A 26,549-nucleotide genomic window follows, 5' to 3' on the forward strand; every position below is an offset into this window, starting at 1 on the left:
AGAACTGAAGAAGCTTCTCAGATGAGAGGTGAAACGTCTTCAAGCAACTTAAAGAAGTCCAGACCCTTTTCTTTCCAAGCTCTTTAGACTGTTGGATCTGTATGTGATGTGATTTAATATTGTGAAATGACTTGCAAAACAAAGTAAGGTACACTTATTTCATGTTCTTTCAATAATACATGAAAATCCACGGTAAAAAACGCTTCAGAAAGTCCTTCCTACTGTTCTCTACATATCTGGATGATGACTCTTGTCCCAAATTCTTTGATGTTGGGCTGAGAACAAACAACCAATACTCAGAGCAGGTCCAGTCAACAACAGTTATTTATTAAGCACATATATGTGGGAGATCCACACAACACCACCCAAAGCGCAGTTTTATATGTCAGGGTTCATGCCCCTTCATGTGTTGGCAGATACCAATGTTATTCTGTTCCCTCCCAGACCGTGCAATATTACCTAAGAGTACCTATCCATCATACGCTGCTACTCCCTTTATTCTATTGCACAATACTTTGTCACTTTCTAGAATCGCCTGCACTGATAGTTATTTATTCACCAGGATATAGTTATGTATATTACTTCGTTAGAGTTATCCGATACTATGTCTTGCACTATCCTACTGTATATTACTGTACACTACTATTCTTATTGTATATATTGTATATCTTACATCTTATTCATCTGCTCCTCTGTCTCTCCTGCTGCTTTGAGCATGTACATGACAAAAGAATTTCCATTGGGATAAATAAAGTTATTCTTATTCTTATTCTTATAACATAACATGCATCAGTTACAGTTAGTGACAACTAGATACGATTCCTTTTTTGGTGATCTTCTACAAGTGTAGCGGGTGTATTAAAAAATAATTTATATTTCACCAAAGATCCATCCTGCAGTGTTATTTTGGATTGTCAGTATTGGTTATGTATATGTGTTTATTTATATATATGTTTATTTTCTGTATTTATATTTTGGGAGCTTTTATTTTGTTTGTGTGACCTTTGACTTCCCACGAAGTCACTTCCTGTAGCTGCGCGCTATTTTCCTCAGTTGCCTAGAGGTCCCGCTGAGGAGAGGTGAGCGTACGCTAGTGTTCTCAGTTACACAGTGAATAAACACAGTTAAAGTAACTAAAAGTAATTCAAACGCTGCTTGTTCCCTTTGTACAGGGAGTGCAGAATTATTAGGCAAATGAGTATTTTGTCCACATCATCCTCTTCATGCATGTTGTCTTACTCCAAGCTGTATAGGCTCGAAAGCCTACTACCAATTAAGCATTTTAGGTGATGTGCATCTCTGTAATGAGAAGGGGTGTGGTCTATTGACATCAACACCCTATATCAGGTGTGCATAATTATTAGGCAACTTCCTTTCCTTTGGCAAAATGGGTCAAAAGAAGGACTTGACAGGCTCAGAAAAGTCAAAAATAGTGAGATATCTTGCAGAGGGATGCAGCAGTCTTAAAATTGCAAAGCTTCTGAAGCGTGATCATCGAACAATCAAGCGTTTCATTCAAAATAGTCAACAGGGTCGCAAGAAGCGTGTGGAAAAACCAAGGCGCAAAATAACTGCCCATGAACTGAGAAAAGTCAAGCGTGCAGCTGCCAAGATGCCACTTGCCACCAGTTTGGCCATATTTCAGAGCTGCAACATCACTGGAGTGCCCAAAAGCACAAGGTGTGCAATACTCAGAGACATGGCCAAGGTAAGAAAGGCTGAAAGACGACCTCCACTGAACAAGACACACAAGCTGAAACGTCAAGACTGGGCCAAGAAATATCTCAAGACTGATTTTTCTAAGGTTTTATGGACTGATGAAATGAGAGTGAGTCTTGATGGGCCAGATGGATGGGCCCGTGGCTGGATTGGTAAAGGGCAGAGAGCTCCAGTCCGACTCAGACGCCAGCAAGGTGGAGGTGGAGTACTGGTTTGGGCTGGTATCATCAAAGATGAGCTTGTGGGGCCTTTTCGGGTTGAGGATGGAGTCAAGCTCAACTCCCAGTCCTACTGCCAGTTTCTGGAAGACACCTTCTTCAAGCAGTGGTACAGGAAGAAGTCTGCATCCTTCAAGAAAAACGTGATTTTCATGCAGGACAATGCTCCATCACACGCGTCCAAGTACTCCACAGCGTGGCTGGCAAGAAAGGGTATAAAAGAAGAAAAACTAATGACATGGCCTCCTTGTTCACCTGATCTGAACCCCATTGAGAACCTGTGGTCCATCATCAAATGTGAGATTTACAAGGAGGGAAAACAGTACACCTCTCTGAACAGTGTCTGGGAGGCTGTGGTTGCTGCTGCACGCAATGTTGATGGTGAACAGATCAAAACACTGACAGAATCCATGGATGGCAGGCTTTTGAGTGTCCTTGCAAAGAAAGGTGGCTATATTGGTCGCTGATTTGTTTTTGTTTTGTTTTTGAATGTCAGAAATGTATATTTGTGAATGTGGAGATGTTATATTGGTTTCACTGGTAAAAATAAATAATTGAAATGGGTATATATTTGTTTTTTGTTACGTTGCCTAATAATTATGCACAGTAATAGTCACCTGCACACACAGATATCCCCCTAAAATAGCTAAAACTAAAAACAAACTAAAAACTACTTCCAAAAACATTCAGCTTTGATATTAATGAGTTTTTTGGGTTCATTGAGAACATGGTTGTTGTTCAATAATAAAATTATTCCTCAAAACTACAACTTGCCTAATAATTCTGCACTCCCTGTACATTTTGTCTCACAGTTTTGTTAGATGTTTCAGTGTGAATTATTGTTTATTGTAACATGCTAGTTAGCCATTTTCAGATGAGAGCATAGGAGCATGCAGGTGACTTCTCCTGTGGTCCGCTATCCTTCTCTCTCCCTTGAAGGTGTTCATGCAGAAGTCCAGTAAAGTGAAGTCGCTGTACTGTTTTATTTTTATTTTAAACAGGTATGTGAGCTCCCTCTTTTATTTTTGTGTCATGTGTACTGTTTATATTTTTTGTTTGTGATTCATGTTCACTGTTTCAACTTACTGTTAGATATATGTAACTAAAAAAATATGTAAAATTGCCACTGGTAAATGAAGTCTCCCTAAACTATAATTTTGTTGTTGAGGTAATTGTCACTATATGGTCACGATGCAGTGCATTTTCATTTGTTATATATGATTATAAATACATTTTAGCAGTATTATTTGTTAATTAGAGTTTATTGTGATGTTGCACCTCAGTTGCCTAGAGGTCCCGCTGAGGAGAGGTGTTCATGCAGAAGTCCAGTAAAGTGAAGTCGCTGTACTGTTTTATTTTTATTTTAAACAGTTGCCTAGAGGTCCCGCTGAGGAGAGTTCTGGGAGAATAAATCTGCCCCAGCTGGCAAAGAGAGAGCTGAATCCTCTGGTTATTTACACAACACAACGCAGAGAACTAACGGCAAACAGAATTTAAGGCCAGACCGACACAGACACAAGTACTTAGAAATCTATCTTAACTGCTTCTCGCCCCGCTGTTTCCTGTTAAGCAGCATAAAAATAGGCGACGTTCTCTCCAACTCTGCACAAAGCTTCCTGTTCTGCACAGTTTTCAGTCTTGCTAAACAATCTAATGACCTCTTGATGCATTCTCAATCATCCAGGAAAGTAAATCTCCAAAAGTTGAATCTGTTCATCTGGACGTAGCGTTTTGTGGGAGAAACGTTTCGTCACTCATCCAAGTGACTTCTTCAGTCTCAGCTGACTGCAGGTTTCCCCAAACCTTATAAACAGTACATTTGCATAATGACTGAAATCAGCCAAAAAATACGGTAAGCTGAACACAACTTCAACTGTCTGTTTGTTGAAAAATAGTAACGGACCGCATTTTCTTGTTAATAACTGTAACGGCGTTGTAATGATAGGAATAGTAATTAGTTCGATTACTCATTACTGAAAAAAGTAACGCTGTTAGTAACGCCGTTACTTGTAACGCCGTTATTCCCATCACTGTTTGTTACACAGGCTTTATTACACAGGGTGCCCATGTTTAACAAACCATCTGTTGGGGTTCATGGATTTGACACGTTAGCATTGTGAAAGCAGGGATACACACTCCTGTTTGAGCATAAGATTTCTGCTTTTAACTTCAAATTTCAGTTCTAAATGAAATTCAAAATTCTAAGGTACACACACACACACACACACACCAAGACAGAGAAAAAGAGCATAGTTTACTACACATCATAAAAACACAATCATTATTGATCCTACTGTATCTTTCTTTTCTGACTTTAGAGTCTTTGTTTGTTTATTAAGCCGTACCTTGCAAAATAACACTACTGTGATAGTGCAAAAAACAAACTTCATCCATGCACAGAGTGCCAGGTTCTGTCTCAGAGCCCTGCAACCAGTCAAAAGAGAGATAAATAAGGCAAAAGAACATATTGAGTCATCTTTTTAGCAGCTAAAGCAGGTTATAAATTATAAATTCATGTGATAACAATCTCTCTTCATTCACCCCTCTGTTCACAGATGAAAATGCAAGCTGGTAATTGTAAGACATGTACCTTATACCATATTACTCTCTACAGTAAGAAGCTTAAATTACTAATTCATTTAAGTCAGCTAAAGCGACTGTTTGTGAGACCAGTCTATGTCTTTTTTTTCAACTGTGTTTTTTTTATTAAACAGAATTCAAAGCAGAAAGCAGGTAAAGTAACCACTGTGATCAATCTGTCTCTATACAGCCATTTGTGCTTTGACTGGAGATTCTGATGCATCATTGATCTGCTATATTACATAGAACTTCCTGCTAAAGGTCTCAGGTATGCCTTGCTCTGATGTACCGCCTGGCATGCATCCCTGCAGGATTCCCGTCAGTGGGAGAGTTTCAGTCACGTGACAGGTGGAAACTCCTGAGTTCAAAGCCTTCAGTCAAACTCACATTCTAAGTGACACAAGGTGTTACTCTCTCACCAAGTCTTGAAAAAGAAAAACCTGAAAAAGAGAATAAAGAGAATAAAATAAAATTCATATCTTTACAACCAACAGCATAAAATCTTAATTGCTATATCCACATTTGTTTATAATGGACTTCTCAAGATCAGCAAATTCCTCTTTCTTTTATGTAACGAAAGTGAAAGAACTTTACAAACATCGCTGTGATTACATCAGTATGTGAAATGAGGAACCTGCTGATCACAGAGTGGAAAGCTGGGTGGGGCGTGTCAGGTCTGACAGACACATGTCCTCCAGTCAGCTCTATGCAGCAGACAGGCTCACAGAGAGAAACACTTCTCTATCAGACTGAAACTGTTAGAAGAACACTGCCCTAGTCTCCCACTGACTATACAAATATAGATGTATTTCTTAGTTGTTAATTATTATTAGTCCTTTATTTATTCAGGTAAAAATCTCATTGAGATTTAAAATCTCATTTCCAAGAGAGACCTGGCATCATGGCAACAAAAGTCACATACCACATAGGTATATAACATTTAAAACAAATACAATATCCCATACCAACATGTGTAAAATATACAATAACAGATCAAATTAAGAGTACATTAAAAACAATCACACTGAGTAAAAGAGCTGTTCTCTCGTTCCTTTAAGACAGACTTAAACTCTCCCAAGGTAACCAATTCTGATAATTTCAGAATTGGTTACCTTATCTCACAAGTCACTGTGATTTTGACGACATAGATTTGCAGTTTCATTTTGCTTGGTCCTGCCTACTAACACACCTGACACTGGTTCTCTCCCGAGCGCTGGCACAAACAGAGAATGAAGAGAAAGAGCGAACAAGAAGTCGGGATTTCTTCTAGAGGTTATCGCTGCTTATACTATTTTATTTTCTAAAAGAAACACTTTCAAGACCTCAAGAACAAAGTTGATCAGGTGAGACTTGAACTGGCACCGGTGGTCTTAATTTGGGGTTTAGGTTGGTGAGTATTAACATAGTGAGCTAAACTGGCAAAGTCAGAAACAGTGTCACAGAGGTATATGAGGGTTAAAACATCTATCATCAGCATGATAATTATTTACATTTTCTACAACACTTTTTATCAGGAAGTAGTCGGTGTTTAAAGATGATATTTGAAAATGTTGAGTGACATTTAAATGTGACATTTAAGTGTTTTATCAGGGTTTTTTTTTTTTTTCAATTGCCATTGTGTATAAAACGTTTTCTTTTTAAGAGTAGCTGGCCAAGATGTTGGTAAAAATTGCAACAAATATTACATCACAGTTTCGTCAACATATTTTAAGTTGCCAAAAGAGAACTGGACTGATTATACTCAAGGTACAATAACACAGTCATAATAAATTTATAGTACTTATTCTCTAAGACCAACTTCAAGTCTGCTATGGTTTTGGGACTCACCAAATCACATCTGTACCATTAGCTGCTAGCTTCTTGAACTTGGGGAATTTATGTTGATTTACATTGTATTTCTTTTCTGCATTTCTCTTTGTAGATTGGAGAGCTAAAAAACTAAGATGAAGCTATTGTGGGATGTGATGCTGTTAGTCGGCACAATGTTTCGTGCTGCCGATGATAACAGGAAGGAGAACATTGGGACTGTGATTGGGATTGATCTGGGGACCACATACTCATGGTAAGTCACTACAGAATCTTTAAATAAGTACACGATACCACAGAGGAATAAAATGGGATTCAGACTGAATTCAGACTGTTTTCTTGCAGTGTTGGAGTGTTCAAGAATGGGCGTGTGGAGATTATTCCCAATGACCAGGGAAACCGAATCACCCCCTCCTACGTGGCCTTCACCAGTGAAGGTGAGCGTCTGATTGGTGATGCTGCCAAGAATCAGCTGACCTCTAACCCTGAGAACACCATTTTTGATGCCAAGAGGCTGATTGGTCGCACATGGGATGACTGGTCTGTGCAGCAGGACATCAAGTACCTGCCCTTCAAGGTGAGCTTGTAAACTGAAAGTAAAACTTGTTGGTTCTTTGGGTGACGCTTGAGTGAAAGTCTTGTTAAATTAATATTGATGTGTATGCCCATGAAGGTTACTGAGAAGAAGAGCAAGCCCCATATCCAGGTTGACATTGGTGGTGGCCAGGTTAAGACCTTTGCTCCTGAGGAGGTCTGTGCGATGGTGCTGACTAAGATGAAGGAGACAGCTGAGGCTTACCTGGGCAAGAAGGTACAAAAATTCTAATGGCCTGGTAAATGCCCTGTATTTGTATCGCGTTTTACTAGTCCCTAAGGACCCGAAAGCGCTTTACAAATTCAGTCATCCACCCATTCACACACTGGTGATGGCAAGCTACATTGTCAAATTTAATGGTGTATCATCAAATCTAACTTTATCCTTTTTCCTCAGGTCACACATGCTGTGGTCACTGTCCCAACCTACTTCAATGATGCCCAGCGTCAGGCCACTAAGGATGCTGGTACCATTGCTGGTCTGAATGTCATGCGAATCATCAATGAGGCGTAAGCATCCAGTCAAAAATGAATTTGATCATCTGCAATTTGAAACTGCAAAATGTCCCTGCCCTCCCTCTAAAAAATAAAGTCTCACTGTATTCTTTAGAACTGCTGCTGGTATTGCTTATGGCCTGGACAAGAAGGATAGAGTGAAGAACATTGTTGTCTTCGATCTGGGTGGTGGCAGCTTTGATGTTTCTATTCTGACCATTGACAATGGTGTGTTTGAAGTGGTGGCCACCAATGGTGACACTCATCTGGGAGGTGAGGACTTTGACCAGCGTATCATGGAGCACTTCATCGAGCTGTATAAGAAGAAGACTGGCAAAGATGTGAGCAAAAACCACCGTGCTGTGCAGAAGCTGCGTCGCGAGGCTGAGAAGGCCAAGAGAACGCTATCTACCCAATACCAAGCGCACGTTGAGATCGAGAACTTCTTTAAGGGACAAGACTTCTCTGAGACCCTGACTCGTGCCAAGTTTGAGGAGCTGAACATGGGAAGATATTAATCTGATTAATTATTTGCATATCAAACCCAACAGGAAAAGCGGTTGAACAATCTTTCTAACTTGTGTATTCTTTAAAACCCAGGACCTGTTCCGGTCCACCCTGAAGCCTGTACAGAAAGTTTTGGAAGATGCTAAGTTAATGAAGTCTGAAATTGATGAGATTGTCCTGGTTGGAGGCTCCACTCGTATCCCCAAAATTCAGCAGTTGGTGAAGGAGTTCTTTAATGGCAAAGAGCCATGTAGAGGCATCAACCCTGATGAGGCTGTGGCATACGGAACTGCTGTGCAGGCTGGTGTGCTTTCTAGAGAGGACACTGGTGAGTCATGACTCTTAGAAATATTTTGTTTAATAGGGTTGAGTTTTCAAATGTGATGCTGTTTACTAAGCCTTTTCCTTCACTTGCAGGTGATGTGGTTCTTCTGGATGTGTGCCCCATGACCCTTGGTATTGAGACTGTTGGAGGAGTAATGAATAAGCTGATCCATAAGAACACCGTGGTGTCCACCAAAAAAGCCCAGATGTTTACTACAGCCTCTGATAACCAGCATACTGTCACCATCAAAGTCTATGAAGGTAAGAGTTTCGATGTTGTTCTTTAAAGTTGCCAAATAGTGTTTTATAAAAAGATCCCAATGACAAGAAACATATGACAGTGAATTAAATGTTCCACAAGTCTAATTATGACTGGGTTTTTTTTGTTTTCATTTTGTTTGTTTGTTTGGTTTTTTTTTAGGTGAGCATCCTTCGACCAAAGACAACCGTCTCCTGGCTACCTTTGACCTGACTGGCATCCCCCCTGCTCCTCATGGTGTACCGCGGATTGAAGTCACCTTTGAGATTGATGTCAATGGTATTTTGTGTGTCACTGCTGAGGACAAGGCCACAGGCAACAAGAACAAGATCACAACTGACCAGAAGTGGCTAACATCTGAGGACATCAAACGCATGGTGGATGACGCCAAGCACTTTGCTGAGAAAGACAAGAAGTTGAAGGAGAGGATCAATGCTCACAATGAGCTGGAGGGCTACGCATACTCCCTGAAAAACCAGATTGAATCCATTGAGAAGGCAGTTGAGGAGAAAATTGAGTGGTTGGAGTCCCACCAAGATGCTGACCTGGACAACTTACAGACCAAGAAGAAGGAGCTTGAGGAGGTGGTTCAGTCCATTATCATCAAGCTCTATGATAGTGCAGGTGGTCCACCACCCGAGGGCAGTGAGCAAAATGAGAAGGATGAGTTGTAGGCAGGTCTGACGTCTTAACACTCCTTGGCCCTCTGGCATGTTGGTGTACATATTGGACTGATGGGACTCAAATTGTGAGAGGAGTGGTGGCGAAGGGGCTGACAATAACAAGTGACCATACTAAATTTTCTGAGAGACTTTAAAATACGTTTCAGTGTGTGACTCTACTCAGGTGGTAGAGCAGGTCATCTACCAACCAGAAGGTTGGTGGTTCGATCGCAGTCTGCTCCAGTCTGCATGCCAAATATATTTGGGCAAGATACTAACCCCATGCTGGTGATGATGCATCTATGTGTAAACGCTAGATAGTAAGAGCTAGAGATGGACCAATCGGATAATACATATCGGTATCGGTCCGATACTGACCTAAATTACTGGATCGGATATCGACGAGAAATAAAAAATGTAATCCGATCCATTAAATATAAAAAAAAACTTCACAAAACTTGCGACAGGCGTAACTCGGCTCATAACCGTAGCACGTCGGAGCAGTGTGCGTCACGTGATAGAGCAGCTGTGTAGACCAGCATTTCATCTCCGAGAAAGTTATCCCAGAGAGCAGTAAAGCAAGCGTGTAAGTTCATCTCTGAATGTTTGTAAAGCGTTCCCACGTTAAGCTTAACAACCGATATATGGAGCGACTGCTTCTTCTCTCTCCCTCTCCTGCTGCTACTTTGATCATGAAACTGCTTAATGATCAGCTGATCGGCTTTTCTGTCGCGAGTCCGTCTCTCTTGTTTGTTTTTGGCCCACTTTGCACCAGAAAGAGGAAACCAGCGGCGGAACAACAGCAGCACGTTTAAGCTTGATAAGCTGTTGTTAGAATTTATTTAATATTACTTTCTACACCAGGATCCTTTTCTACGTACCTGATGGCTGGTAACTGTGCAGGGGTGGATCTAGCAAAGTGTAGCCAGGGGGGCTGATAGGGCATGAACAGGGAAAAGGGGGCACAAAGACATACTTTTCTTTCTTATTCTCATTTCAAATGTCTAGCTTTTAATAAATAATTATCTGAATCTTACACCCAAAGTTTTAATCTGATGGAAAATGTATAGAAGTCCATTACTGTATATAGTAACTCTTAAGTCTAATATACCCTAGTAAGCTATAGTACTTTTTCCTTTGGGAAAATACCATCTGTGAATTCTGCAATTCTGTTGAAGAAAGATGTTGAATCTATTTAATTATTCTTGAAAAATAATTTATTTCTGTGCATTTTTTTTTCACCCTGCATCAAATTAAAGTTGATTACGTCGATTAAGCATCATGAGGTGAAGGGTGGGGGGTGGTCCCCTATTTTTTTTTTGCTGGGAGTTTGCAACCCTATTAGTTAGGTTGCTTAATATTTCTGCTAAGTACTCTTTAAAATACCAGAATAGGGAGGATGGAGTAGGTTTAAGTTTATTAGATTGATCAGTGTTGCTGAACTATAAAATAGTTTGGGCTCAGTGTATTTTTTACATACAGGTATAACAGAATAGCTTTAGTGTTGTTGTTTATTTAAACTTGAGTATGAACTTATACAAAATGCAGCAAGATATTAAAAAAACAGTTTTATTGATTAAAAAACACTATATCGGATTCATATCGGTATCGGCAGATATCCAAATTTATGATATCGGTATCGGACATAAAAAAGTGGTATCGTGCCATCTCTAGTAAGAACTTAGATACAGCTTAGAAAGAAACTGCTTGGATAAAAGTACAAGTTGTGCAAAGTGCTTTGAGTGCTCACATATATACAAGCGCTCAATAAGAACCAGTCCATTTACCAATACAAATAACAGGTTTGTTGCCTTAGAGGGTGTCGGTCTGTTGGCTTTCTCCTCCTCTGGATTTCCCTCATCACACACTGTCCAGACAAATATGCACATAGATGTTTTGGTTTTGGCTGCTTTGAATTCCAGAAAACAGAAAATATTAAAAAAAAAAAAAATCATACTAAGATGTATGTAAAGAACTAAAATACTACATTTATATAGGGTTCACAAAACATAAATAATGACTGGCTTAAAATCAGCGTATCTGTACATTTGTTCCATCTGCTGTCATCCCTCCAAACATGTAAATGTTCTTACCCAGCACGACGACTGAGTGGGCAGCTACTCCTGGTGGAATATCTGCTTTAGCCTGCACTGTCTGTAATTGAGATTTTCAAAATGAAAATATATATTCTTATATGTTTCTTTCATGTTAGACTATTGACACATGCTATGGAAAGTTTATATGCTTATATAACAATCATTTTTTCAATCAATCACTTCCGTGTAAATCTGTTGCAGTGTCTTCTACTTGGTCACAACCTGAAACACAATCACATTATTTTAGCAGCGGATTCAAAGATCTACATTCATGGGAGCATGGCTGGAGACAGATTCCACAATGATATGTACTCTCTTGATTCAAGTAACATTCTCAACATCTGTGACTCAGAGATTAAACACTTTCAACACTTATGCTGCATGTGTGTTGAAATACAGAGTATCACTGCTTTGTACTGGGATGATATAAAAATATCTGTTAAATTATCTTTAAAGGGAGCGTGAAGTGGGAGGTGTCTAACAGTGAATGAATTATGAGTGCATACACAAACTTAATTGTTTGTGGGTAACATAGATAAGTAATGTCTGTTATGTGTGTTTTTTGACAGTGTATAATGTCAATATTGAAGTTCTGTCATATGAACATCTAAAACTCCACAAGTGATGGAAACCAAAGAATTATTATTATAAATTACAAAGACATTTTTGAAGCAGTACCAGGTTTTCCATTATTTACTCACATGATTCAGTGAAAATGAAATTTGACCTAAAAGCCATCCCTGGCTGTGTTATTTGACCATATGGAGTCAAGTCTAAGTTACAGCTAATTAAATAGGCCTCCAGTCAAAATGTTACAAAAATAAACTCAAACTTTAGTAAACGTTAGTCACTAAATTCGAAAAAATTACACTTACAATTGTTTGGTGGCTCTAGCGTTACTGAACCTCTACTGCATCAAACGTTTTAACTGAAAATAACTAACATACATACTGGAATTATTCTCACGTGGCCAATGTTTTGAATCCATTCTGGTGGAACTGGGCTGAATGAGAAATGCATCATTTATGAAAGTCAACAATCAAAGTTCAAATGTAATGATATTATCTCTGTTTGATCTTGTGACTTTCACTCTGATTTCACATTTGATCTTGCTAGAGTAGAATTTTTTTTTTCTGCCTGTCCCATTTGGTTCTTTAGCCGTCAGAATTGTTGTCTGAAGACCAACAAGGATACCCAATGGATTTACTTTGCCAAATAGATCATCACGGCCTTGCCGTATTGGTACTTTTGATCAACCTTTGTTGTTATTAGTCATTTTATTTTATTTTCAGTTGTTACAGACGGGACAGACATGACTGAGGGATAGGAAAGGGAGAAAAAAAGATGAAGGAAAAGAAAAACAGAAGGGAAGAGGGACAGTGAGAAAGGGCACTTACAAAGAGAAAAAAAAATCTCTTGGATCACCTGTTGAGAGAAAAAGAAGAGAAAACAAGCAAAAAAACAAAAAAACAAAAAACAGAGCAACATACCAAACGCAACACCATCACGTTAATCTAGCTAAGTGTAAACAGCAGTAACACATATACAAATACTCAGCACTCACCCAACGTAAGGATAGACATACATGGACACAATCACACTCCCCAAACAAACTCTATACCCCAGGTCCAGGTACCCTCGCCCCTGGAGGGGGAAACGGCACCTAGACCCAGGAGATGTTACCCTTTCCCCCGGGGTGGAGGCAAGCAGACCGCCCCAGGCTCCGCAGCAGCAGGGAGGCCCTGCATCCCAGATCCCAATCGGATGGCCAACACCTCCTCCCAGCCCCCTCGCCCCGATGGCCGGCAGAGAGCAGGGGTGTGTGAAGACCCCAAACCTCCCTCCTCTCGCTCATGTGTAGTGTTGCTGCGTGTTGTTCTAAGGTGCATTTAAAACACGGGAGGGCATGGTGCTGCTGCCAGAGAGCAGCAGGTGTTGGCACGGCCCCTCCCGAGAGCCCTCAATGTCTACATGGATTTAAAATTGAGAGGTGGGCACCGGCGCCAGAGGTAGGGTTGAATACACAGACCGTCCACTGGACGCCGTTAACGTGCCCACCCTCAAGGCCCTATATGTATGTGTAATGAGAGTGTGAGTAATGTGGATGTCTAAGTTGTGGAATAAAATTGAGGCACAGGTGGCCAGAAGGGGACGGGGGGGCTCCCCTGCACCCTGGTGACACACCCACACCCCAAGGCCCTACCTGTGTGGGTGGGTGTGGTGGAGCGGGAAGAGGGAGGCAGCCGGGGATGGGGAGGAAAAGAAGGGAGGAGCAAGATGCCCCTCCCTGGGGCCAGCTCCCCCGCTGACCCCAGTAGGCACCCTCGTCCTTCGGCACCCACTAAGGCAAGGGAGCCCAGGGATAACGTCCCTAGCGATCCTCCAGATGCCCTAAGCCTGTCCCTACCTCCACATCAACCACGGGACCAAACCATGACCCCCCACCCCCGCTAGGTGATGGAGCCGATCAAAGGAGCCCAGAGGGATTGATCTAATGTGGTGGCAGAGGCTATATCGAGACTAATGTGATCTATTAGATGGTTTCTGTATTGGCTAGAATTAAGATTATTTTTATTTTTCCAGTTCATGAGGACCGTTTTCTTGGCGATGCATAGGGCAGTAAAAACCATGTGGACTGTATTAGTTTCTGTAGTGACATCATCCAATTTGCCCAACAAGCACACTAAAGGGGAGGTTGGAATTTTACATTTCAGACACTTTGATAAGTCTTCACATGTAATGCTGTAAATTAAACATAAAAATTTTTGAAGCATATGAAAAAAAATCCCACGTTATTTTTAATTGTCTTTTACATATTAATTATTTTACACGTTATTTTAAACCGCTGTTGAATACAAACTTTGCATTTAATTTATTGGTGCCCTACAATGTTAAATTATATAACAGTTGCGGAGAGATCCGCAGATTGATATGTAGCCTAATGATGAAAGCAATTAATCTACATGTGCTAATATTCTTGGTGTTTTATTTTATTTTCACTTGCTACATATGGGACAGATATGACTGGGGGAAAGAAAAGGGAGAAAAAAAGAGAGGCAGGGAAATAAAAACAGTGGGGAAGAGGAACGGTGATAAAGGGCAAACAACAAAAACCAACGAAACAAACCAACAAATAATACATATACCAGGCACCTGGATCACCTGTTGAGAAAGAAAAAAAGAGAAAACAAGCAAAAAAAGAGAGCAATATAATAAACAACATCATTGCCATAATCTATGTGAATAGGGGAGACCGGGGATAGTTGTAACATTTTTGACATTTCTGTCTGTAAATTCGAGCTCTTTTAAGGTAGTGGAATCAAACTGTAATGCAAAGTATTTACATGTCTCTGCTATTAAATAGTGCAGCTATTTTCTCTGCAGCACAATTACCCATTGCATGGTATGGTCTCAAACACAAAGAGTGAAATGTTACAATTAACCCCATAGCCTGGGTTAGTTGTAACATATCCTGGGGTGAAATGTAACACAATGAAATAAGGGTACTGACAAAACATTAACATGTAATCTTTGTTTATTCAACACATGAATGCACTTAGAGCCATTTATGTAGCTATGTGTGTGTGACAGAATGCAGAAATCTACCTTTTGAACATATTCCAACCCCCCAAAAAAGACAAATGATGGAATTTTCTGCAACTGAATATTTCATTAATTTTGGTTGGTCTTCCTTGAGTTTGGCCTCATTGGCTCAGTGGGCATTATAACCTACAACTCTTGCACCAACTTTTGAACATAACAATGAAGCTGAAAAAAATGTAGTTGTGCACCAGCATCGCAATTCCATTACTTTTTATCATGGCTTACCTTGGTGTGGTTTGCAAAGTGCTTCAGAAAGATGAGGAAATCTGTTTCTTGCACCCATCCTGATTTATTTCCACTACCAATACTTCCTACTGGTCCATCTCTGACACAGTGGTCTGCATAATGTATGTGTGGGAACACACACAGTGGACGAATTGTGTTGTGTAGGATTGTAGAAATTATTTTACTGTTACTGTTCATAACCATCATCTTTATCGTTGCATTAATTATCATTTCATCAAAGCATTTATTGAAGCTGCTGGCATTATGTTATAATTTGTATTACAGGGGTTATCATAATCAAATATTAACATGTTTATTACAGGTGCAGTTATAACCACTTTAAATCATTGAGTTAAATCTATAATCTTAAAAGCTTATATGCTGAGTATATTGTTACAGTAAAATAGTAGCTGAGCAAAGGCCTGAGTGTATTCAGCAACAGGTTGCACTAGAGTTTACTTGACAACAGGTGACAGAAGGAGGACAAGTCCATGGGGACCTCAAAGGCCTGAGATCTTCACCATATTTGGAAGAGGATGCCAGAAAGGGGAACTTCTGTGTCTGCATTTATCTCTTAAGATTGATCATTGTCTGTAAAAGAGGCAAATACTGTTCTTAAGGTGCCAATTATGTGCTTGTAAACGCAAGAGGGGGTGTCATAATACCCTGATGTTATAAAAGCAATCTGAAGTGTATTTTTGGGCGGAGATTTACAACTGATGTTTTGCAGTGTACATCTCCCCACGCTGCGTGTATTCATTAAAATCAATTGTTTGATCAAGCTCTTCTGGACCACCGTTGTTTTACTCTCGTCCTCAATTTCGGACCCTTAACATTTGGTGCATTGGCCGGTGGTTGAGGGGGGAGAGTTGGAGGTTAAGACCGAGAGGGTCCGAGGCGCTCGAACAGGCAGACACGAGTCAGTGGTCGAAGTGAGTGGACATAAGCCGGCTTATTCAAAGGTAAGGCACTACCTGTTGAATTATTCCAAATTGTGCCAAATTGGACATTGAAAATTTAAGTTTACTCACTGAAATTACTGGTAAATGTCTGTTTTGATTTTGGTGAAAACCTCATGAGAATTGAAGTTGAAGTAATGATAATGGAAGTTATAAGTGACAGTAATGAGTAAAGACAAAGCAGTTGGACTGCTAACAGAATTTAGTATAATAGGTAATTGGTCATGTTTAAGGGATAGGTCATATACTTCATGTGAAGTTGTGATGGTTGTTTTAAATTAAGGTAAATTTTTGTAGAACGGCAGTTGGACTGCTTAGAAGTGCATTGTCTACAGTAGGGGTTACTTCCTGTCCGTTTTTTAACCAGCTCACGCTGATCTCTTTGGGGTAAAAGTTATAGACGCTGCAGACCAATATGGCAGGACGAAGATCAACAGGGGGTATGTAGTGAAGTCTGACTGATGGTTTCACTGGAACATGAAAATGACTTTTTTTGGTCAATTTTGTAATAATTTAAAGCAGGACTCCACAAACCACAGACACTCCAGTGTGACGTCAAATAGGCCAAAGCTTTAATGTTGAGCAGAACTCCAGAGATCATGTAGCTTTAATGAATGTGTCACACTAAACCTTCAGCAGTGTAATTGTAAACTGTGCAGAGAGTCCAGTCAGGAGTTGTGTTGATGATGACATCAGTGTGATGATGTTTATATGATGATCCGATGATGTCACAGAAACACTGACTCACCTGAGTTTGTCAGAACACTTTGGTACCAGAGGTCAACATTTTGTTGGCAGTACGTCTCCTTCTGAGCTCTAATTTCAGCAACGTATGCCTGATCCTTGATTGGTCTGCCTCCCTGACACCGTACTCAGTGTATCCAACAAACTTCCCCACACTGCTGTCAAACCTGACATACTCTATCTTGTTGTAATAGTAAGATCTGATGTAGTCTATGTCCCGCAGCTCAGAGGAGTTAAACAGGCAGCGGGATGAAGTGTAATACTCGTATCCATCTGAAACACAAAGATCAGAGAATCACTCAGGCTGAGCTGCTCCTCCCACACACACATCACACATCTCTACTGTCAGGAGTTACACACAGCTACTGTTGGAGCACCACAACAGTAACATCATCACCATCCAGTCCTAACTGGTCCCTCGAGACTTTCCAAGTAATATCTTCCCCTGAAACCTGCAGTCTGGGCTTGTAAAACCATCCCAGGTTAATAAGTGCCACGATCTAGATGGGCTGTTATAACAGGTGTGACTGATGGGAACTGACCTAAAAGACCACTCAGATTTTTTTCATATCTTTCTCTAAAAAGACACATTAATGTGTTGGGGGAGTAATTACTGAAGTTAACTCAGAAAGATGTTTTTAGAAAATATTTTCTGTTTCTTCACGTGACTTGGAGATTTTTCCACAATCAGTTCTGACATGTTCATGTTTTTTTTAAAGAAGTCACTAAAACTCACAGCATTTACTAACTCAACAAATTAGTGATGAAAACATTTCTGCCTGGATAAACATCAGCTCATTTGAAAATGAACACCTGAGAAACCAGAGCAGCTCCGTGACTTTGGAAGAATGAGCCAACATTAAACAAACAGGGTTGGATTAGATCCTGAAAACCAAACAGCTCCTCTGTGAATTGAATGTGCTGCAGTAGTTTGACTAAATGTTTAATTCACTACTCCTCACTGATCTAACCTGTCAGCCTGGATCTCCATGATTTATCTGCCATAAAGCTTTTTTTTTTAAAATCTCTATGAGTGAAATGTTTCCAGTATTTACTCCCACACTGTGTGTGTATTTCTGTTCTTTACATGTGGACTGTGTGGTTGATGATTTGTGTTTACCGCATTGTTTGGGGAAGTCCTTCATAGCCATACGAGCCATCTTCAGGTTTTGTCTGCAGATCTGTTGATTAGCCACAGCTTCTTCATACTTTCCTTCAAAGCCTGGATGATCTGCAAAGGCTGGCAGAGAATCGACTCCTTTCTGTTTGTTGAAGTCTGCGTACCAGACCACCTCATCATCCAGGATCAGCACATCCTCTCCATCAGTGTCTGAACAGCCGCTGACGGAGTTCATCTCATACAGACCTGAAGAGATCAGAGGGTTGATTCAGTGTCTGTTATTCAGTCCTGACTCTCAGCAAATGTGAGTCACACAGGAACCATCAGCCTGATACTTTAATCCTTAAATACAGTGTTCATTAAAATCTCTTTTTTTTAACTATTAGTCAAACAAAATAGATATTTTATATATGTGTTTAATATTTGTGTTTTCTCTGATTTTTTGTCAGACTGGGGACGAGTGTTTGTGCTGTGGAGAAGCTCATATTTAGACAAACAGTGTCCCAGTAATCAGCTGGTGAAGTTTAACAATCACTCGTGTTCATGCTCCTCTCTTCTGTTTCTGACTTCTGACAGAGTTCATTTGCTCACTTGTATTTTTAACAGGTTAATTAAAATACAAGAGTTAATTAGAGTGATTTAGAGACTCACCATCAGCAGAGACACAGAGGATGAGGAGCAGCACCCGCAACTTCATCTTCATCAGCAGGAGCTCTGTGACTCTTCACACTCTCTGGATGTCTGCCAAACGTCAGTGAGTCCAGGAGGAGTTTTGGGGGGATGAAGGTGGGGTTCCTCCTGTGAAGGGTGGAGCAGCTGTGATGGCTTCATCCTTCTGCTGTGACCTTGTTCGGACCATCATCAGACTCTGAGAGGCTGAACCAGCTTTAGTCTTGCTCTGTCTCCAAACTACAAACTACTGAACCCTGAGAGGACTTTCAAAAAAACCCTCCCTCTGCCATATAAGAAAAATAAGTAAATAATGTCACACTGCAGACCTGCTTACACCCTCCACACATCCTTCATCATGGTACAGAGGTCAGTAAGTCACTGCATTGATGTCTGACAGGCTTCAATGACAGTTTCTTGTAGGAACAACAAGCAGATTAAGCTCAGATTCAGCTCTCTAACAGACTTTGATGAGGTTCTTTAAACCTACGTTCAGGTGCAGTGATGTGAAACAGTGTTTGTCCCTGATTTCCCCTTCTTTGTATGTTTGTCACATTTAAAAGTTTCACATCATCAAACTAATTAAAAAATGAGACCAAGGTAACACAAAGTGCAGCTTCTAAATGAAGGTGGCTATTATCAAGGGGAAAAAATAGCACCTCAGTTATTGTCAGTGTTCATGACTCCACCGTAAGAAAGAGTAGCAGCATGGCCGGGATGGCAGAATTCCAAGATTAAACTAAAGGCTCATCTCAGATGTGCCAAAAACATCTTGATGATCTCAGAGACTTTTGGGAAAAGCTGAGATTGAATTAATGTTGATTTTTCATCCAACTCATCATTAAATTTCAAGATTGAAATCCAAGTGTTAAATAAATGTTGAATAAATGTGTGAAATAAGGTGAAACCTGACGATCTGTTTGTAACTGTAGTTATTGCACATGTATTTATTTTTGGCCATGTTTAACATGTGCAGTAAGTATTAAACATGTATGATGCAACATTATTTAGTAATTTTTCACACATTTGTGTTTAATATATATGTAATGACTTTATTGTTAATTGCCTCACTTTTTTGCAAAGTAACCTTGGTTCCTACCTCGTGTTTACGGAGGGAGTGTTTATGGTGTGACGGCCCCTGACCATATGCATTGAGGAGTCAACAAAGTAAAAGTTGAGTGCACACTGTCCTGTAATGTTGGTGTTTATTATGGAAAAGCATTTTTAAGATAAAATGTAGTCTGAAGTACAGCCACAGCCAAAAGAAACCGGGTAAGACCACAACAACCAGAAACCAAGGTTACATACTTATCGTTGACCAGGCGACATCAAACATGTTCAAAAGTCATGGATTTATAGTTGCGTGTGAAAATAAACCTATTATCAGTTGGACTGTTCTATAACAGCTGTCTGAAAGTGGTACATCCGGACTGTCCACCATTGAAAGTCTGTGATCTGGTTGACTGGGAACTTCTAGTGAAATGAGGTGACCCAGAAATTCAGCTATAAAACTGTTTATTTAAATTTGGAAAAATAGGATTTCTATTTGAGTGGAGAAAAAGAGAAAACCACCGCTCAGCAAAAACAACACAATGGCTCATCTCACATCTGCCAAAAACATCTGGATGATCCTCCTCAGAAACTCTTCTGTGGATTGAAGACAAAAGATGAACTTTATGGAAGGTTTGAGTCCCGTTACATCAGACTTCAGACTAACAGCATTTGATAAAAAGAACAATCACAGCAGCAGTCAGATGTAGTGTGATGGGCTGGGCTGCTCTGCTGCTTCAGGATGACATGAATTCTGCTCTCAGAAATCCTGAAGGAGGATGTCCAAACATCAGCTTATGTCCTGAAACTCAAGAGCACTCAGGTTACTCAGGGAGACCAGCAAGTCCAACTGTGAATGGTTCAAATAAACAAAATGAAGGTTTTGGATACAACGGTGTGATACAAAGATTTACAGCACATGAAGCAGAAACATTCAAACCATCACCATATCTGAAGTAAATCAAAACAAATATCCTGCTACAGTTTAATAATGAACCAATCCAGCAACAATGAAGGAAGAAACCAAGATGCTCCTGACTCTGGTAAAGGAGAGGAAATGAAACACAGACTGCTCTCTGCACATATCTAACCTGCAGGTAATAATCTGTTGGTCATTTTTCTCCCATTTCAAACCCAGAGACTGTAAACACTGAGCAGAAACACAGAGTTCACCCCAGAAAATCTGCATGTGCAGCTAAGAAGTGACTTTAGGTTTAAACTTTAGTGTTTTAAACAAATAAAATTAAATGTCTCATTTTTCCTCTGACTGACCCACTCGTGCTGCCCTCCTGTGGTCATGGCTGCAGACATGTCACAGTCTTCAGTCCTTCCCCCTGAAGCCCACCTCTCATAGCACACTACATAATCAGTGACCCAAAGCCACAAACGTGCAGTGCAGGAGTAGCGCAGTCCCAGCCAGACGAAAGGAGTCGAGGCCTTTTTGGCTCTTTCCTGGACCCATCCCTGCTCCTCAGGGTTGCTGATTGAAACCAGGTCATGGTGTTTCTGTCTGCAGTAATTCAAGGCTTCCTCCCAGGTTTTGTTTTCTCTGATCAGAATCAGTTTATCTGCCATAAAAATCAGAGAAAACATTAAATCAGTTAAATCTGGACTTCAAGTCTCTGGATGTTTGGTCCAGTTTCACTGGAAGAACCAAAGAAAACATTTCAGTGATTCTTCAGACGAATCAGTCGCTCTACAGAGAAATCTCTGTTCCAACCATCAGCTAAACATCTTCACCTCTAAAAGAAGTTCAACATACATGCAGAAATAAATCCTCTCAGTGATTCCAGCAGTTCATCTGTTGGACAAACAGCTGAGATAAATCTGTGTAAACTCACCATCATAGCAGAAGAAAGGCTTTCTTTGGTCACATCCAGCAGAGCTCCATCTTCCTGATCTCTCTAACAGAGTCGTAGCACATGTCCTGTTGTTTACTCCATCATTAAATGAGTCCATGTCCCAGTATCTGAAAGAGAAGTTACTCCCATCTGACCACCTCCAGCTGTCTCTGAACAGGCCGATCCACAAGTATTTAGAGGTCTGGAGCTTCTTAAACTCTTCACTGTATATCTGATCGAGTCCACTGGCCAGGTCGGTGTGATGCTGTCTGCAGTAGCTCTGAGCCTGAGTCCAGGTCACAGACGTCTTAATCAAATGAAAGGTTTCATTGTCTTTCATCGTTTCTGTCAAATCAACAGAAAAACACAAAAACATCTTTATCAACTAATTTGTCTCATTCTTCAAACTGTCTCTTTCAGGAACTAATTATATAACACAGATTATAACATTATTAAATATTGTATCATCATATTACTGTCCACATATTCTCACTGTCATAACAGATGAACTGAGATTTGTGAATACATGGGTAATCAGCCCATTTGTCTTCTATCATCACACAGTTCTCAGGGGTGCCATGATAATCATTTGGCTGTCCAGCTCCCCAACAGGTCTTATTTTCAGTGTATTCCTCCCCCGGCAGAGACCAGTGCCACCTCCTGTTGGCTCCTCCTGGCTCGCTGTACAGTCCAATCCAGGCTTCTGTTTGATTCTGTGCAGAGTCTTGAAGTCTTCTCATGTCTGTCAGGTCAAACACTTTGGCCAGGTCTGTGTAGTTCTCTCTGCAGTATGCCCGTGCTGCATCCCAGCTCATCTGTTCTTTAATAAAGTGGTACTCATACAGCTGACATGTGATGAAGACACACTGACCTAAAACAGAAGAAATACTGTTGAATATCTGCTGATACAAGCAGGAAACTCATGTTCCCATCAAACTGTCCAGTTTACAGGTGAATCCTTGATTTTCTCAGTCAGAGTTCATTTGTTTAATGACTCCTGATCAAACTGAAGGATTTTAGGTGGAAACAATCAGGAGCCCTGGTAAAATGATGACTCACCCATCAGAAGAAGCAGAAACAGACTCCACTGCATCGTCGCTCTGTCACATGAAAATGACTTTTCTTTCATTTGGAGGAAACAATGAATCCAGCAGCTCTTCACTGTTTGATGGACACGCAGCACTTTATATTAAACACAGATATCTAGTTTATCACACACTGCTGTAAGAAATATACGATTATTCTTAATAAATGATCATCTGTTTAAAATTGTCCATGAAGACAAAGCAACAGTTCAAATGTGGTCCACACAGCACCTCTGTACACAGACATGAAATGAGCCTGCAGGTTTGAATCTGGTTCTTCTCTGGTGTTCATGCAGACAGCTCTGCAGTGAATAATTATCTGTACTAACACACACTCTGTACTCAGTATTTGAATATGAACAAATAGTCTTTACCACTGGCTCAAAGACACACTGTTAATATGAGTTATATACAGACTCATTTACATTTTGCTATGGAAAGAAGAAAGAAGAAACACTGGACTGTCCAACAAGCAAAAAGAGGAAGTTTCATTCTAATATCCAAACATGACAGCAGAGGTGCACATGGACAAGCCTCCACTCTGTGACAGAAACATGAATATGAGTCTGTTGATTTTTGAAAATATAAACATAACACTGCCTGTACTGATCAATATCGCTGGATCGCTCTGACGCTGACAGGAACTTATAAACCTGTCAAAGACTTTTGTGTGCACTGATGCAGCAGTCACATGTCTTCAAGCTCACCCTCCAAATTCACTCATCATCAGGTTGTCATCCATCGTTGAGTTTGTAGAGCTCGACAATGGATGACTGTCAGTGCTGATTATTTAAACTGTGCTTAAAACGTCACTCAGTCGTTGTCAAAAATATGTGGATATGCAATTGTTTTTAATATGGCATCTTTTATATTTCACAAACTGCAGATGATGAAATCCACTTTATTAGGCTCATAATTACTGAGCTACATCTTTAATATGTCAATAAACTATTTGAACAAGAACACTATTGTAGATGTAAAGATGCATCTTAATGGAAGCAAAGGCAAAAGTCTGGAATAAATTTGATGTGACTGTTCATATAAAATACAACAAAGTGTGTGTTTGTGTGTGTGTCTAACCCAGTCATAAATTACATATTGTTATAATTACACAAAATGTGTTCTTCATACCTGACTATAGGACCTTCAAGCCTGTAGTTATGTTCATTATCAGAGCCCCTCCTCATTGTTCTTCTCCCTTGGTGCAACCCTATAAATACAGTGTACCCCTTTGGCCTCTTCCCTTTTCTATAATTCCCCTGTGGGAGAGGTTGGTGTCATTTCTTTCCAGACACTGTACAACACACATATAATGTATATTTAGCCACTCTGATGTTTCTGAATGTGTGTCTTTAGTTCAGTTATTGTCATCATTGTGCCAGTTTTTGTTATATGCTATAAACGTGTAGTATGTGTGTGCCACAAATGTGTTTTAGGCGCCGTTAATGCTAGTATGAATATATAATTCTGGCTAGCTTGGGAGTTGTGGTGGGTTGAGCTAACCCTCTCCGCCACTGTTTGTATTTGGTTGTAGGAGCTGGAGTGAGCAAGTTATTTACTTGGATGTCTTTCATACGTTTACCTTTCTTTGTCAGACACAACGCAGAAACACACTGGTTACACGTGTGTGTGTGTGTGTGTGTGTGTGTGTGTGTGTGTGCGTGTGTGTGTGTGTGTGCATGCATGCTCGCAGAAGGACTGTCTCGACAGGAGCCTTTTTAAATGCATCCAATCAGCTTTTTTTTTTAACAAGAGGTGTAGCTCATACATTGTAATAAAAGTCTTCTTTTTCATATTTTATAAATATGAAGCTCACAAGATTTTGAGTCCATGCTCATTGTGAAAGAATATAAATCTGTCACAATGAGTTCTATAAAAACATGTTGTTTATGGGGACAATATTAGAAATCTTTCATGGTCCCTATGAATGATCAATGGTAATTGAAGAGGAAGAAGAGGAAGCTTGAACCCAGATTCTGTCCATATTCATAACAAGTGACCGCACAGACATCTGTTAATGAGAGAACATGTTTTTCATCATGAAGACTGTGATGTGAAGCATCAGCAGGACGTTAAAGTGTTCAACAGTCTGGACCCTGAGACATAATAAAAACAGACTTGCCAAAGTAAAAGCAGAGCCCCCTGTGTGCTCTTTTAACAGCTGGTAGTACAAAACACAGTGACAACGTGTGTATTATATACCCTCAGTCCAAAAGCAGAAAACATAAAAAGCAGAATTCACAAGAATGTCATCCTAAACAAATGGCATCCTGGGGGTTGTTACAGGGAAATACAAAAAGAAAAAGCTGCAAAATATATATCAGAAAGTGTTGAATTTAGAAAAACAAAGGAGTACAGGGGTCAACAGTGAGTATTCTTTGAATATGGATGTTGCTGTTTTGAAAAGAGTCATCAAGAATCTGCTGTCCACTATACGTAGAGGCAAAGCAACTGCACATGTATGAAAAGAAGTTCTTTGCATGGACTTTGAATATATCAATACCATAATGCTCATTTTCTTTGCAAAAGAACAGCACACAGTGGCAGGTTTTGCAACCCGTCAAAATACAGACAAAATAAGGTAAGATAAGATAAGATAACCTTTATTAGTCTCACACGTGGGAAATTTGTCTTGTCACAGCAGGAAGTGGACAGTGCAAAAGTTATGAAGCAAAAATTAGAATACAATAAGAATAAATACAGTACACAACTGTACAGAATAAAATAAAATAAAAATACTATATACAGTAGAATAAAATAGAATAAAATATACAATAAGATAAAAATAGAATACAAATGCTATATACAACTGAGTAAAAATACAACGATGCCAGAAAAGATTATTGCACATTAGTCTTATTCCACATGTGTGGATGTGTGTGTTTGATCAGTTAAAGTCTTTGTTGTGGAGTCTGACAGCAGTGGGGAGGAAAGACCTGCCAAATCTCTCCGTCCCACACCGTGGGTGCCGCAGCCTGCCACTGAAGGAGCTGCTCAGTGCTGTCACAGTCTCCTGCATGGGGTGGGAGATGTTGTCCAACAGGGATGACAGCTTAGCCACCATTCTCCTGTCACTCACCACCTCCACTGGGTCCAGAGGGCATCCTAGAACAGAGCTGGCCCTTCGGATCAGCCTGTTCAGTCTCTTCCTGTCCCCGGCGGAGATGCTGCCACCCCAGCAGACCACACCGTAAAAGATGGCTGAGGCCACCACAGAGTCATAGAAGGTCTTCAGGAGTGGGCCCTCCACTCCAAACGACCTGAGTCTCCGCAGCAGGTACAGCCTGCTCTGCCCTTTCCTGTAGAGGGCGTCTGAATTATGAGTCCAGTCCAGTTTGTTGTTCAGATGAACACCAAGGTACCTGTAGCTGTCCACAGCCTCGATGTCCATACCTTGGATGTTCAGTGGTTGCAGTGGAGGATGCTTGTGCCTGCGGAAGTCTACCACCAGCTCCTTGGTTTTACTGGCATTGATCTGGAGGTAGTTCAGCTGGCACCAGTCCACAAAGTCTTGAGTCAGTCCTCTGTACTCCTTGTCATCCCCATCAGTGATGAGGCCGACTATTGCAGAGTCATCAGAGAACTTCTGCAGGAAGCACTGGCTGGAGTTGTGGGAGAAGTCTGCAGTGTAGATGGTGAAGAGGAACGGAGCCAGAACAGTTCCCTGTGGGGCCCCCGTACTGCAGACAACACTGTCCGACACACAGCCCTGAGTCCTCACATACTGTGTTCGGTCGGTGAGGTAGTCCAGAATCCAGGTAGTGAGGGGATGGTCCACTCCAGAGTTCTCCAGCTTGTCCTTCAGGACCGAGGGAAGAATAGTGTTAAAGGCACTGGAGAAATCAAAGAACATGATTCTCACAGTGCTCCCAGCGGTCTCCAGGTGAGCGAGGGAACGATGTAGGAGGTGGATGACGGCATCATCCGCTCCAATGCCAGGCTGGTAGGCAAACTGAAGTGGGTCCAGTGATGAGCTCACAAGGCGCCGAAGCT

At 40.6% G+C, this 26,549-nt stretch overlaps 2 protein-coding genes across 3 annotated transcripts in view; one reads left to right on the forward strand and one right to left on the reverse strand.

The window, feature by feature from the left end:
• The window catches only part of LOC100692238 (H-2 class II histocompatibility antigen, E-S beta chain), a 488,804-nt gene that overhangs the window by 287,828 nt on the left and 174,427 nt on the right, over positions 1-26,549 (reverse strand). The gene's annotated exons all lie outside the window — the stretch shown is intronic.
• LOC100706421 (endoplasmic reticulum chaperone BiP) lies at positions 5,644-9,587 on the forward strand. Of its 2 annotated transcripts, none has more exons than XM_019357241.2 (9): positions 5,644-5,860; positions 6,439-6,579; positions 6,669-6,900; positions 6,997-7,134; positions 7,315-7,427; positions 7,528-7,918; positions 8,013-8,247; positions 8,337-8,504; positions 8,665-9,587. In XM_019357241.2, exons 2-9 carry the CDS (start codon positions 6,461-6,463, stop codon positions 9,174-9,176), a joined length of 1,908 nt encoding a protein of 635 aa, XP_019212786.1. In that variant the 5' UTR covers positions 5,644-5,860; positions 6,439-6,460; the 3' UTR covers positions 9,177-9,587. The 2 variants fall into 2 exon arrangements, with proteins under 2 accessions (XP_019212786.1, XP_019212787.1); XM_019357242.2 differs by lacking the exon at positions 5,644-5,860 and adding an exon at positions 6,183-6,263.

The sequence above is a fragment of the Oreochromis niloticus genome, linkage group LG3 (genome assembly GCF_001858045.2).
Source record: "Oreochromis niloticus isolate F11D_XX linkage group LG3, O_niloticus_UMD_NMBU, whole genome shotgun sequence".
NCBI classification, from domain to species: domain Eukaryota; kingdom Metazoa; phylum Chordata; class Actinopteri; order Cichliformes; family Cichlidae; genus Oreochromis; species Oreochromis niloticus.

Coding starts and splice junctions, on each gene's coding strand:
- LOC100706421 (XM_019357241.2), top strand. CDS start 6,461: ATGAAGCTATTGTGGGATGTGATGCTGTTAGTCGGCACAATGTTTCGT. Junction 7,135..7,314: donor AGGCTTACCTGGGCAAGAAG/GTACAAAAATTC, acceptor CTTTTTCCTCAG/GTCACACATGCTGTGGTCAC. Junction 7,919..8,012: donor AGTTTGAGGAGCTGAACATG/GGAAGATATTAA, acceptor TTTAAAACCCAG/GACCTGTTCCGGTCCACCCT.